The 13,211-nt window shown below is 41.5% G+C and overlaps 1 protein-coding gene across 4 annotated transcripts in view; it reads left to right on the top strand.

The window, feature by feature from the left end:
- MAP2K6 (mitogen-activated protein kinase kinase 6) overlaps positions 1–13,211 on the top strand; it is a 125,938-nt gene that overhangs the window by 29,421 nt on the left and 83,306 nt on the right. The window contains exon 1 of one of the 4 annotated variants that reach the window (XM_036341333.1): positions 3,566–3,872. The exons of 2 other annotated variants lie outside the window; for them this stretch is intronic. In XM_036341333.1, the coding sequence (XP_036197226.1) occupies positions 3,857–3,872 (16 nt within the window). In that variant the 5' untranslated portion in view covers positions 3,566–3,856. Of the gene's footprint in view, positions 1–3,565; positions 3,873–4,140; positions 4,160–13,211 lie in introns of those variants that run through there. One more of the 4 variants, XM_036341338.1, reaches the window with a different exon arrangement.

The raw sequence follows: 13,211 nt of genomic DNA, 5'->3' as shown, positions 1-13,211 counted from the left end.
GCACTACTGACATTGGACCAGACCGTTCTTTGTTGTGGGGGCTTCCTGTGCGTTGTAGCGTGTTTGCCGGCATCGCTGAACTCTACCTACTAGATATCAGCATCCTCACCCCCCGGCCCCCCTTGGTTATGACAACCAAACATGTCTCTAGACCAGCCGTGGGCAAACTACGGCCCGCGGGCCGGCTCCGGCCCGTTTGAAATGAATAAAACTAAAAAAAAAAAGACCGTACCCTTTTATGTAATGATGTTTACTTTGAATTTATATTAGTTCACACAAACACTCCATCCATGCTTTTGTTCCGGCCCTCCGGTCCAGTTAAGAACCCATTGTGGCCCTCGAGTCAAAAAGTTTGCCCACCCCTGCGACAGTGCTGAATGAACCCTGGGCCAGGAGGAGGGGGACGATGTAGGAGGGGGAAATGTTATCACTGTTTTTGACACCCTAAACCCACCACTTTCCCCACCCCACATATACCTCTAGAATAATTCTTTCATAGCCAGTCTGACTGAACCTAAGGTTCTCTTTCCAAAAATCTAATCCCTGTAACCTGACAGCACAAGGTCTTCCACCGGTGTTCTAGTTTCTCTTGCAGTTGGAATCTAGTTTACTCCCATCACTGGAATCTAGTTTTTCTAGATTAGCCATGGTCATAGGTCCTGTCCTTATCTACTCCATTCATTATTTCAGCACCTACTATATGCTAGATACAGGGCACTGGGCACAGACGTCTCTCTCTGGTCTTCAGTAGCCCCGTCCAATCTTCTGGGGGAGACAAATACGTACATGAACGCCTGTCAACCTTAAGATGAGTGTTATGAGAGAGGTATGTGCAGGGTACTACACAATTAGGGACTATATTTCATTCACAGTGAAGGTGGTCACAGGAAGTGGCCGAAAGGAAAGTGCCAGCTAAGCCAGTCGTAGCTTCAAGGACAAATCAGAATGCACTAGGTAGAGAAAGGAAAAGGCTTGCGGCAGAGGGAGTAGTGTATTGAAAAGCAAGGAGGAAGAAAACCTGGCTTCTGGCTATAGCATCAACATCGGGTGAGGAATGAAGCTGGAGCAGAAAAGCAGGGGCCAGGTCTTGAGGAGCCAATTAAACCAGGCCAAGGAGTCTGCAGTTGATCTTGAAGGTAACTAGAAGCCGGGAGAGTGCATCGACCTGGCAATTTAGAAAGACCTGAGGTGCAGAAAATGACCAATATGGGGGCTTCAAAGCAGGAGCTCAGGCCCCCCTCAAGATAAACATCTGATGTACTGTCTAGTAAAAGAACAATCGCGCCAGATTTCACCCTTGTGCATCTCAACGTGGGAGGGATTCTTGTCCCAGGAGCATGGCCACAAACGGGCAAGTTCCACAGAGGGACACCCCCTTCCTCCACTGGGCAAAGGGACCCTTTAATCACCAAGGCAAGAAGAAAAACCCTTTCCTCTGGCATCTAAGACTTCACAGAGAGGCTGATTTCCCGATGGAAATTCAAAACACCATACTTTTCCCAGAAAGAAAAAAACAGACGAAGCTTCCTATTTTTAAAGATATGGTTTGGCTAATTTACGGGTCAAAGGAATTTTGCACGCCTGCGTATTTGTGCACTGGCTGTTGAACAGCTCGTCGTGTCTATGGGAATATGAATTTCAGGTTGGCTTTCAGAACACAATCCATTTGCCAGCCGTGAACTGTGCATGCCTTCGCAGGGAATGTCTGAGCAGAAATGACGGTAATAAAATGCACTGGACAAGCTGTGATGAGAGCTCTTCCATAAAGAAGGGAGTCCAGGGCCATCGAAGAGCAATGCTGCTGACTGACCCCACATAAGATGCAAATGGAAGCGAACGCTAGGCTGTCCAGGCCCTGCCGGGGCTAAGCGGGTCTGCATGCTCTCTAGGGCCTGCCACCTAGCAGGTGAACCCTCAGCGCTCGGAAAAGTGAGGTGGGTACACGGCAGTGGCTCTCCAGGCCCACATACCTGCTGGTTCGATGAGGCGCAAGAAAGCAAGGACGAGACAGGCAGCATGGACTTGCCCAGGACGGTGAAGTAAGCTAGTAAGTCCCTCTCTCTTAGGCGCAGAAGCCAGTAGGAACACAAGGTGACTTCACTTCATAATCAGGTCAGTAGAGGGGACCAACTTAAGTAAGTGAATGTGAGGCCCATGGCCTGCTGTGATTTAAGAGCTATTTGTAGCTGAAACATGGTGGCCTTCTTCCTTCTGACTCATCCATTACTCAGAAGGCCCTAGCTTCCTAGAATTCTTCACGAAATTCCAATCGTGAGGGCCTCATTTTGCGTTTTCACTACTGACCTGATCTATCTCTTGCCTCTCCCGGTGGCAGCAGGCAACTTTTCCTTCTTAAAGCTGTGCTGTGATGAAGCTACGGTCTCTTTTCCAAAACCTTCTCACCACCTCTCAGACACCTGCAGAATAAAGTCCAAACCTCTAGCCCGCCTTTACAGGATAGCTCTGCAGAGAGTCCTCACCTGTAAATTCCACCCACCCCCACCACCTTTGTAGACTAGTCAATATGGTATCCTTAGTGTTTCCTAAGTAGACGGCCTTCATTCCTCCACTGCGCTTGGCTCATACCCCAGAGGCCTGAAACTCTCAATTCTTCCCTCTCTACCTTCAAAGCACATTTCCTAGTCTGGTCCTACTAGGTGCAGTAGAAGTCTGAGCTGATTTCAACCCCCTCACCCCTCTCCACTCCTTGCATGGAATTATTCTACGCACCCCAGTCCTCCATGAGCAATAGTGACAAGTGGAGGAATGACCCAAGGCCCTAGAAAGGTGCCTGGCACATTTTAGGAGCTCAACAAATGTCTGTTAATTTCGTTGAAGAAATTCAACAGATCAAATATTTGACACTGTGAATTTAAGATTATGACCCATTCTTGCTTTGACCAGGACTCCTCCTCCACCCCCTACCCCCCAGGTGAGAAAAAGCATCTAAATATTTTAACTTTGATCAAGTTAGCTTTGATATATAAAAAGCAGAACTTCCTCTTTAACCACAGAAATATGAACTCCCACTCCACCCACCCCCTACTATTGAATTCAAGTTACTTGAAAATCACCGACCTGGATCATTTCTTACTAAAACCTTGCATCTTCCCTGCAGTTGCAAAGGTAACCTTACCTCTAGCCAGCCAAGTCACCAACAGATTCTCCATGCGAGAAAAATGTTTTTGAAAATGGAGGTGTGAGTATAAAACACCCACAGGCAGGAATAGAACTACAGGTGCTGCCTGCAGACGCAAGACACCCAAACGGACCTTCTGAGCGAGCCAAAAGCTTTTAGCCAACATAATGTTCTTCAACTGTTGTTTCAGGGGCTTTTTGATAGCAAAAGTCCCCCTCCCCCTGGTCCTAACTTTTTTTGCCCACCCCTTACTGCCCAGTGAGTGTCTGACTTATCTGAGCGCAATCTTTGTCGCACGCAGTCATCTCGCTCAGACACCGGAGCAACCACGTTTCCTTAAATCAGAGCCCGGTGGACTCTGCCCGTGAACTACATTACCCAGCGGACCCCGCGCCCTTCGCAGGAAGGACGTCTGCGCACAAGATACTCAGTTCCAAGTTTGGAGCTTTTAGCTGCCAGCCCTGGCCCATCATGTAGCTGCAGCACAGCCTTCCCTAACGTTGCAACTGGGGGAAAAATCACTTTCCAGTCTGTTTTGCAAGGTGTGCATTTCTATCTTGATTCTCTGAAAGTCCATCTGCTGCATCGGTCAAGAGAAACTCCACTTGCATGAAGATTGCACGCCTGCAGCTTGCATCTTTGTTGCAAAACTAGCTACAGAAGAGAAGCAAGGCAAAGTCTTTTGTGCTCCCCTCCCCCATCAAAGGAAAGGGGAAAATGTCTCAGTCGAAAGGTAAGAGCCTATTTGCATCAATTGCAAAAATGCAAAGGGTTGTGCATGCATTTATGAATGCACGGATGCAATTTTCGCCTAGCGATTGCATGTTTAAGTTTGAGGTTTTCCACAGCTCAGTTGCATTTCCTGTTTAGTATGTGTCTTTTTTTTTTTCTTTTTGCAGACACAGAGAGTTCCTGTAAGGCAGGGCTTGCAGTTCAGCTGTGCATTGACGTTATTTGCATTCTTCTGCTAGGATTACTGAGCTCTTTTTGCCTTTTGCACAGTCAGGAGAGATAGAGCAGGTTGGTAGCGTCTAAATGTGCAATGCTTTATATAATTACAAAATTCTTTTGGTATGCACGCATATTATAAGTAATTTTCTGTGCAACAGAAATACAAACTTTTTAAAAGTCTGTGGGTGAAGATGAAAGGTAAAACTTGAGTTAAACTAGTAGGAAATTAATGTAATCTTATATTCCTTTGGGAATGAGCCGTCGCTGTGCCAGTATTTAGCTATATTTCCAGTGATATGCTTTGAACATTAAGCAACTTTTGATTTTTAAAGGAAGTAAAGGTGAAGTGTGCATAATAGCATATTACAAAAAAAAAAAAAAAGCGACAAGGAGTCTTTCTCTCGGAGATTTTGCACTTTACACTAATTGCTTATTGACTCACAATATTTAGAAGCAGTAACGAGGACATTGATGTTTTATGTCTTCCCATTTGGGAGGTACGTTGCATCTCGGTAGGGAAAATATTGGGAGAAAACTGTACTTTGAAACATTACACCAGCGTGGAGGGACTGTCCTGTTTCATTAACAACCATAATGAAATATTTTAAGTGTAATTGCATATATTTAGGCACTTATAATAGGTCAGAAGTTCCGGGTTATGGTGTTTTGTTTTATTCAATGTTTTTTGTTTGTTTGTTTGTTTTTGTTTTACACAGTTATATTTTGGAGGCTTAATGTCATGCTGGGGAGGGGATTAAAAATATAAAATTCCTGCCATGGCATCAGAGAGCTGAGGAGGTTCTGTCAGGTGCTCTATCACCCTAAGTCACTTGTTTCAGAACAAATCCCTAACCTTAGAGAGAATGTATGCCAAAGAGAATGTATGATTGAAGAGGTGAGTTAAACAACAGGGGAGTTAGGCTACCTGAGGGCACGATGTAAGTAAGTATGCAGTGTAAGTACTAGGGTAAGAGCTGGTGAAATTAACGTGTTTCATAAGCTTTCTGCCACTTTTTTTTTTTTTTTTGGTAGTAGTTGCGCCACTTTTTAATTCTGCTGGATGGGAATCGTACATGTTAGCCCAAGAAGAAAGTGATATGTGTTCTCAAAAGTTCGAGGTAGGGCTCTGTTTTTCTTTGAGATTAGGAGAGCATGAAAATCAAAAAACCTGGGAGCTAAAGTCCCTAGGAATTGGCCTTTGAGGTGCAGAGATTCCTTAATAACAGGGGAAACCTACAATCTCCTAATTGATCAGAGAGGTAACAGCTTAGAAGGGATGTTCCATGCTTTGATGTATTAAAGAGATGGCATCTAGTTGGTTTGTATTTGGTATCGATTCACTCATTCATTCAATTCAGTTTAATAGTTTAGCATATATATAAATATATTATGACATATATGTGTATATATGTATGTATTAATAAACATAATATAATAAATATAATATAATATATATCCCCACACACTGCACAGGATTTGAGTGCATACAAAAGTATTTAAAATGTAGTCGTTTGCATGAGGAAACTTACCAAGTGGTTAGTGAAAGAAAGCATGTATTGCTGAAAGACAGCAAGTCATTATAATACAAGATAATCGCATAGCTAGTGAAGAGAAATGGCCAAAGTTGGAGTTTAAAGATCTCTCTGGGAGATAGTCAGGAAGATTTCAGGAGGAAAGTGGTGTTAGTCACAATCTTATCTTTGGACCTCAGGGTCTAAACTAAATCAGGTTTCTATTTGCATTTTTTGGGGCCCACTCCTACGGTAGAGCAAGTTTTTGAGTTGGGAAGCTAAAAGAGATACTACCCTGGTATGCTTCCATTATGGATATGCCCATAATAAATCAGGTAGCTTTCTTAATTGGGTTCCATTTGGAAGGTGCATCTGGTGTGAACTTGGGGTTCCTGTCCCAAAGGAAAGTCATTGATAAAAATAAGTAGGTGATCATTTCAGAAATGACGAAGGAGCCCTGGCCTGGATTTTAAATGTGGAATTGGCCTCATTCAGCTATGGTATTCTCAAATGGCCAAGGCATTTTTTTTCCAATACCAAACTTCTTTGTAATACTAGAACCAAATGAAATGGGAGGAAAAGTGAAAGGTGGATACAACCTCTTAGCACATGAAGAACTTAACAACATGTTGAATTCAGGGGCCTTTCCGAACGTTCTAGGATCACTATAATTCGGTTTTACAGACCTCTAATTTAAGGCACAGCACAGGCAAAAGAATTACAGGCTCCCTGGGAGCTGGAAGGACTGGGTTGCTTCTTTCCAGCCTTCCCAACAGTGAGATTCCGAGAAAGAATTTCTTAAAAAGAAATGTTGTTTTCCACTGTTGTAACTTTAGGTGGTATGCTTTGCAGCTTGTTTATATTAGCTGTCTGGGGTTGAGTTGACATTTTTCAAATATTAGAAGTGGTAGCCTGCCTTTTGAGGAAATCTGAAGTGTAAGTTAACAGGAAGGGTACCCAGAAAGCACAGGAACTCCTTCACTTTACAGGAAGACAGGCTACAGGAAAAATGTGTCATCTACATTACCCGGGAGAGCAAAACTATTGTTATCGGCCATAATGATCGGAGGGAGGGAGGGAAACAGCAGGGGAGCGAGGTCAGGCATTTCCTAGGTCACCTGAAAATATACAAAAAGTTTGCCCCCATTAAAATGCACTCTTCCTCACCTCTTCCTCCATTCACCTTTTTAAAAATATTAGCTTATCTTCGTTTAATATAGTATATATTAGAGAGTCGCCTTTTAAAATCATTTTAAAATAAAAAATCACCTTTAAAAAATATAATAATAGGTCAATCATGACATGAGAAATGCCTGCAAGGCATAATCCAGAAGCATGTGGGACAGAGATAGGCAGGGACTTAACCCCTCCATGGGCTCTTTGCTTTTGTAATTCATTCCACCCTGGGAAATGAGATGTGCTAATTTCTCATTCCCTGCAAATTCCTTTGTTGGGTTATACCAGCCGGACTCGTCATGCTTAGCCTGTAATCTGAGCCAGTATGTTTTAGACGCTCGTCTGTCTCAGGACACAGAATCAGAATAGGTACCTTGGGTTTCCGGAGCTTGTTTTGTATTGGTGTGGCCTTCAGCACTTGACAGCAAGAGGCAAGTCAGAGGTAGGGGCCTGCAGGGGGTCTCTGGTGGTAAATTTAATGCTGGAGGAAATGGTTAAGATTCTCACCCCTTTGTTTTTCTCAGATTAGTATTATTGTAACCACTTTTCAGTGTTCTAAAATCTGAAAGATCTATAAGGACTATTTTTAAAAGGTAAAAAATATGTAAATCATACTTGTTCATTATAGAAATATTCAAAAATATAGAAAAGGAAAATAAGAATCACCAGTTACCATTTTAGCATATGTCCTTCTGGATTTTTTTTCCTATATGTATATGAATGAATCCAAAATATGTATAAAATTAATTTATATTTAGTAACCTTTTGTTTTACTTCCCAATATACTCTGAAATATTTCCAAGTTAATCTGTTTCACCATTCATAATATCTAATTCTGTTGTATCTATTTAAATAGAACTTTAGTGTTTATTAACTTATTAAAAATTGAGGTATAATTAACATACAAAATTATATTAGATTGAAGGTGTACAACATGATTCAATATCTATCTGTATAAAAGCCTAAGCGACCGTTCGACCGTTCGACTGGTAGCTATAATGCTCAGTGACCACCAGGGGGCAAACGCTCAATGCACAGGCATGGAAACATGGAACAGACTGATGAATCTCAGAGGAAAGGGGTAAGGGGAGAGAGCGGGAAGAGATTAACCAAAGATCTTATATGCATACTAGCGGCCCGGTGCACAGATTCGTGCACTGGTGGGGTCCCTCGGCCTGGCCTGTGGGGATCAGGCTGAAACCAGCAGTACAACATCCCCCGAGGGGTCCCGGATTGCGAGAGGGTGCAGGCTAGGCCGAGGGACCCCACCGGTGCACGAATCTGTGCACTGGGCCTCTGGTTTGTATATATTATGAAATGATCACAAGTGTAGTTAATATCCATTACCATATATTACTTGGAGATTCTATGTGTAATGAGAACTTTTAAGATTTACTTTCTTTGCAACTTTCAGATATGCAATACAGTATTATTAACTGTAGTCACCATGCTGTACATTACATTCCCATGACTTATTTATGTTATAACTGGAAGTTTGTATCTTTTGACCACTTAACATCCATTTTGCCCACCCCCACCAATGTGTTCTGTGTATCTATGAGCTCAGCTTTTGCTTTTTGTTTTTTGGATTTCACATATAAGTGAGATCATATGGTATTTGTCTTTGTCTAATTTATTTCACTTAGCACAATACTCTCAAGTTCTATACATGTTGTTGCAAGTGGCAATATTTTATTCTCTTTTATGGTTGTCTATATATATATGAATATATATGCACATCAATATATATGTGTGTGTATATATATATCAGTCACAGTTTTTTATCCATTCATCTGTTGAAGGACACTTTAGTTGTTTCCATATCTTGGTTATTGTAAATAATGCTGCAAAGAACACGGGAGAACTATTAACTTCCAGTATTATGAGTATTACCATGATGATGATCCCTGTCTATGTTTTTGTGCATTCTATGGCTTTAGACTAAATTGCCATGGCTATCCAACTCTTCTCCACTCTCCATTTTCATCTCCATCTTTTAAATAGCTTTTTAAGTTATTGTAAAATGATATATACTCGCTGAAAATAAATTCAAACCAAAGAGAAATTCATTATAAGGAAATAAGAATCCTCATTCACACAGCCCAGAGCTAATTAATACCAGTTAACGTTTTGGTGACTATCTCCTTGCATTTGCACATGCATACATATATACTTATGCATGCTATTTTGCACACTATATATGACATTTTGCAACTTGCTTTATACTCTACCATATATCTTAGACATCTTTTCATATTTACACACACATAGTTACCACATTCTTTTTAACAGTTGCCTTTTTAATTTGTAAAAATGTAGCCATTTAATCAATCCTCAATTAGACTTTCACATAGTTTCAGTTTTTTTTAACAGCTGTAAACAAACTTGCAAGGAATACCTTGAATATACATCTTTGCACATTTGCCCTATTATGTCTTTAGAATGACTTCCTAGAAGTGGAAGTGCTAGGTCAAAGGGCTTGCATGGATATATGGCCAAATTGCCCTCCAGAGAGCTAATAACACATTCTTATTTCCACCAATAATGCTTGGAAGTGTCCATTTTGTTCTTTTAAACATCATGGTGAATATTGCCAAATACAGTAAATTATTCTCCAGAAAGGTTATGCCTACTTTCCTGCATCCTAGGTAGAATAATTTTAAGAAATCTCTACTACCCTGGCCAGGTGACTTAGTTGATTGGAGCATCATCCCATACACCAAAAGGTTGTGGGTTTGATCCCAGGTCAGGGCACATATGGAAGGCTAGCAATGGATGTTCTCTCTCACATTGAGGTTTCTCTCTCTCTCTCTCTCTCTCTCTCTCTCTCTCTCTCTCTCTTTCTCTCTCTTTCTCTCCTACTCTCTTCTTCCCTTCCCTTCCCTTCCCTTCCCTTCCCTTCCCTTCCCTTCCCTTCCCTTCTCTCTAAAATCTATAAGCATACCTTCAGGTGAGGATTGAAAATAATAATAATAAAAAAATAAAAACATATCCTCAGGTGAGGACTCTACCAAGTCAATAAGAGGTATTAATATTTTACTCTCATTTGCATTTCTTAGTAATAAAGAAGTTGAATTTCCCCCCTTTTTTTGACATTTGTGTTTCATATATTTGACATTTTTTTCCTCAGAGAATGTATCTTTAAAATTTTAAATTGGGGATCAGATCATTTTAAAAGTTAAGTCAGAACATTCCAAAATTGCAAAGTTTAAGTAATCATGGGTTGAAAAATGGGTTCTATGCATTTAAACAATTTGATTTCCTGGTGAGTTCTGATTTTCATTTTAACCAAAATGTCTTATGTAAACATCACATACTTTATAAACTCATTTTGTTATACTGTCTATAGCTATCGAGACCCATATGCAAATACTAAGAAAAATGTAATGATCTGATAAACATTCCAGTGTGGGAAATGACTTACTTCTGGACAGTCTGCATTTTTCAGTTATCTCCACAGGCAAAAGCAGTTTTTCCTTAGTTTCATAAATAATTCTTACCTAGCACATGGTCATGGTATATGCATTGTTGCAGAATAATTCCCCCCCCCCTTTTTCTTTCAGCTTCATGTGGAATGTCTAATCATAAAGGGTTTACTTTAGTTTATTCGATTTGTTAGAAGAATTAAGGCTAGGCTCAACTTCCATGATCTCACCAGTTAAGTCAGTCTCACTTACCATATGCTTAGCCTGGCCTTCCTTAGTGAAGGCGCCTACTTATGCCTCCTGATGTAAGAATCTTGAGCTATGAAAGACATTTTCTAGTCCAACCATATCTTTTAAGAAATGAGAAAACTGACGCCTTGGAGGTAAATGCTCTGCCCAAGGTAGAACTTCTGTCTCTTGATCCTCTGTCTCAGAATTCTTTTCTCTAAAACCACACACAAACACGAGTCATCCACATTTGCAAAACATTTTTTTCTTCTTCATAATCTTTAGTATATTTCACATTTTTTGGTTTTGTTTGCTTTTGTGGGGAGCAGCTTAGCAAGGGGGCTGATGGTAAAATCAGTGGGGGTTCTTTTTCTGCGCCCAAGAAATGGTGATATATGAATCATGGCGGTGGGGTTTCTTACCAGTTCTCTGCCAAAGGGTATTTTGCAAATGCTTTCGTTGTAATTCCCATGGCCTACACATGATAGCCGAAGGTTTAAACCACTGTAATTGTTGTTTGCTTTTTCCCAACAATCTCTGAAAACCCCTGCTGGGTAGCTAACATTTATTCTGGTACATTTTTGCCTCTTCACCCCTTTGAGTACTGTGCTTCTATATAATAGGTGCACGCCTCGCCGGCATGGCTCAGTGGTTGAGGGTCGACCTATGAACCAGAAGGTCATGGTGCGATTCCCGGTCAGGGTACATGTTAAGGTTGGGGCTTGATCCCCAGTGAGGGATGTGCAGGAGGCAGCCAGTCAGTAATTCTCTCTCATCATTGATGTTTCTATCGCTTCCTCTCCCTTCCTCTCTGAAATCAACAAAAATAAGTTTTTTGAAAATAGGTGCTCAATAAATGTCTGTCAATGAAAGTATTTTTTATGAGTAGGGAATCTCTCTTTTCCCCCCCACCTTTCATGAAAGGTTTGAGGCAACTAAATTATAATGTGCTTCCTTGTTTGCCTTCATATTCGCATTATATCTTTGCTTGATTATTTGGAGACGGCAAGAGTAGCAGAAACAGCAACTTACGAGGGCTGAAGAAGTGTGCGCCCTTTAAACAGACTTAAAGGTTGCAGGATCCTTGGCTAACTAACTTTCCCTTTAAAAATATACAGAACTAAAATGATTTGTCCAAAGAACCTAATGGGATAGGGTCGAAGTGAATCTCTCCATCCTGTGCTGGTCTCTGGGGCTGGTTTGCAAGTTGCCTCTGAAGGGTTGTCAGAGGTCATCTGGAAGTTTTTAATAGCTGGCTGCACCATGACAAAACAAGGGACTTCCCAGGGATAACCCCCAAGGAAGACGATCCTCCACTTCCTCCTTGACCACTGCCACTGCCGCCCCCAAAACCCTGGGTTTTGTTGCCCTCTCTGTCTCCTTAGATGGTCTCTTTTCCTGAGCTGCTCCGTACAGCTTGGTATGCAGCCCTTGAAACCCCTTCTTTCTACAGGAGGTTCAGGTTGTAACCCACACATGGGAAGTCTATCACAGATCTCGTAACTTAGTCAACTGTGCCGAGTTGAAGCATTAAATGGGCACTTGCTGAAACCCTCATCATCTGTTTTATTTTCTATTCTATGCATCCCTCCTTAAGTTGGGTTAGGATCAGCCCTTTTTTAAAAGACTATTATCTGTAGATCTAGATGCTAATCACAACCCACACCCCCACACATAATGCTATCATCATCATCATCATCATCATCATCACCATCACCATCGTCATTACTTATTTTATGAGTCACTTTCCATGTATTATGCTTTTGAACTTCACATGAATCCCATGGGGACAGATACAGTTATCATTAATTTACAAATGAAGAAACTGAGGCTCAGGTGAGGGAACTAACTTGCCTATGGCCAGGTAACCGCAGCAGAGGCAGGCTACAAAGCCAGGCAAATCTGACCACGGGGCCCACGCTCATAGCCGGGGTTTGGGGTTCTGCAAACTACCACCCGTGGGCCAAATCCAGCCCCACCTGTTTTAAAAATATCAAAAGAATAATATTTCGCCCTAACTGCTTTGGCTCAGCGGATAGAGTGTCGGCCTGCGGACTCAAGGGTCCCAGGTTCGATTCCGGTCATGGGCATGTACCTTGGTTGTGGGCACATACCCAGAAGGGAGTGTGCAGGAGGCAGCTGATCGATGTTTCTCTCTCATCGATGTTTCTGACTCTCTCTATCCCTATCCCTCTCTGTAAAAAGTCAATAAAATATATATTTTTTAAAAATTATTTAAAAAAAGAATAATATTTCATGACACATGGAAATTCTATAAAATTCAAAGTCAGTGTCTACAAATAAAGTTTTATTGGAACACAGCTATGCCCATCCATGCATTTGTATGTTGTTCGTGGCTGCCTTTCGCCCACCCTTGTGGTGTTGAGTCGTTGTGTTGGAGACTGTCCCACAAAACCAAAATATTTATGGTCTGGCCCTTTTCAAAAATAAAGTTTGATGGCCTTGTCCTTTATGACTGTACTTAGTCAGCGTCTGGAGTCTTTTCATGATGGGGCCTCCATATTACATTCCTCGTTGGCTTTAATTGGAAGTTGTTAACCTGGATTATTACTCGCTAGCTGCTCAGCCTGCGACCTTGGGGACCCACCCATAGGAAATGTCTGAGAGATGCTTCTGCTTAGGATTTGTGCAGGCCGTTGGTCATTTTCACTGAGCCGAGTGACTGGTCTCCTGTAGCCCATCCTAGGGTCCTTTCCCCTCAGCTGCATGCTTCCTGCTTGCTATATATATATATATATATATATATATATATATATATAT

This window comes from Myotis myotis, unplaced genomic scaffold, assembly GCF_014108235.1.
Source record: "Myotis myotis isolate mMyoMyo1 unplaced genomic scaffold, mMyoMyo1.p scaffold_m19_p_17, whole genome shotgun sequence".
NCBI lineage: Eukaryota > Metazoa > Chordata > Mammalia > Chiroptera > Vespertilionidae > Myotis > Myotis myotis.
The sequence above is the reverse complement of the archived record's forward strand: the minus strand, read 5'-3'. Positions and strand labels throughout refer to the sequence as shown.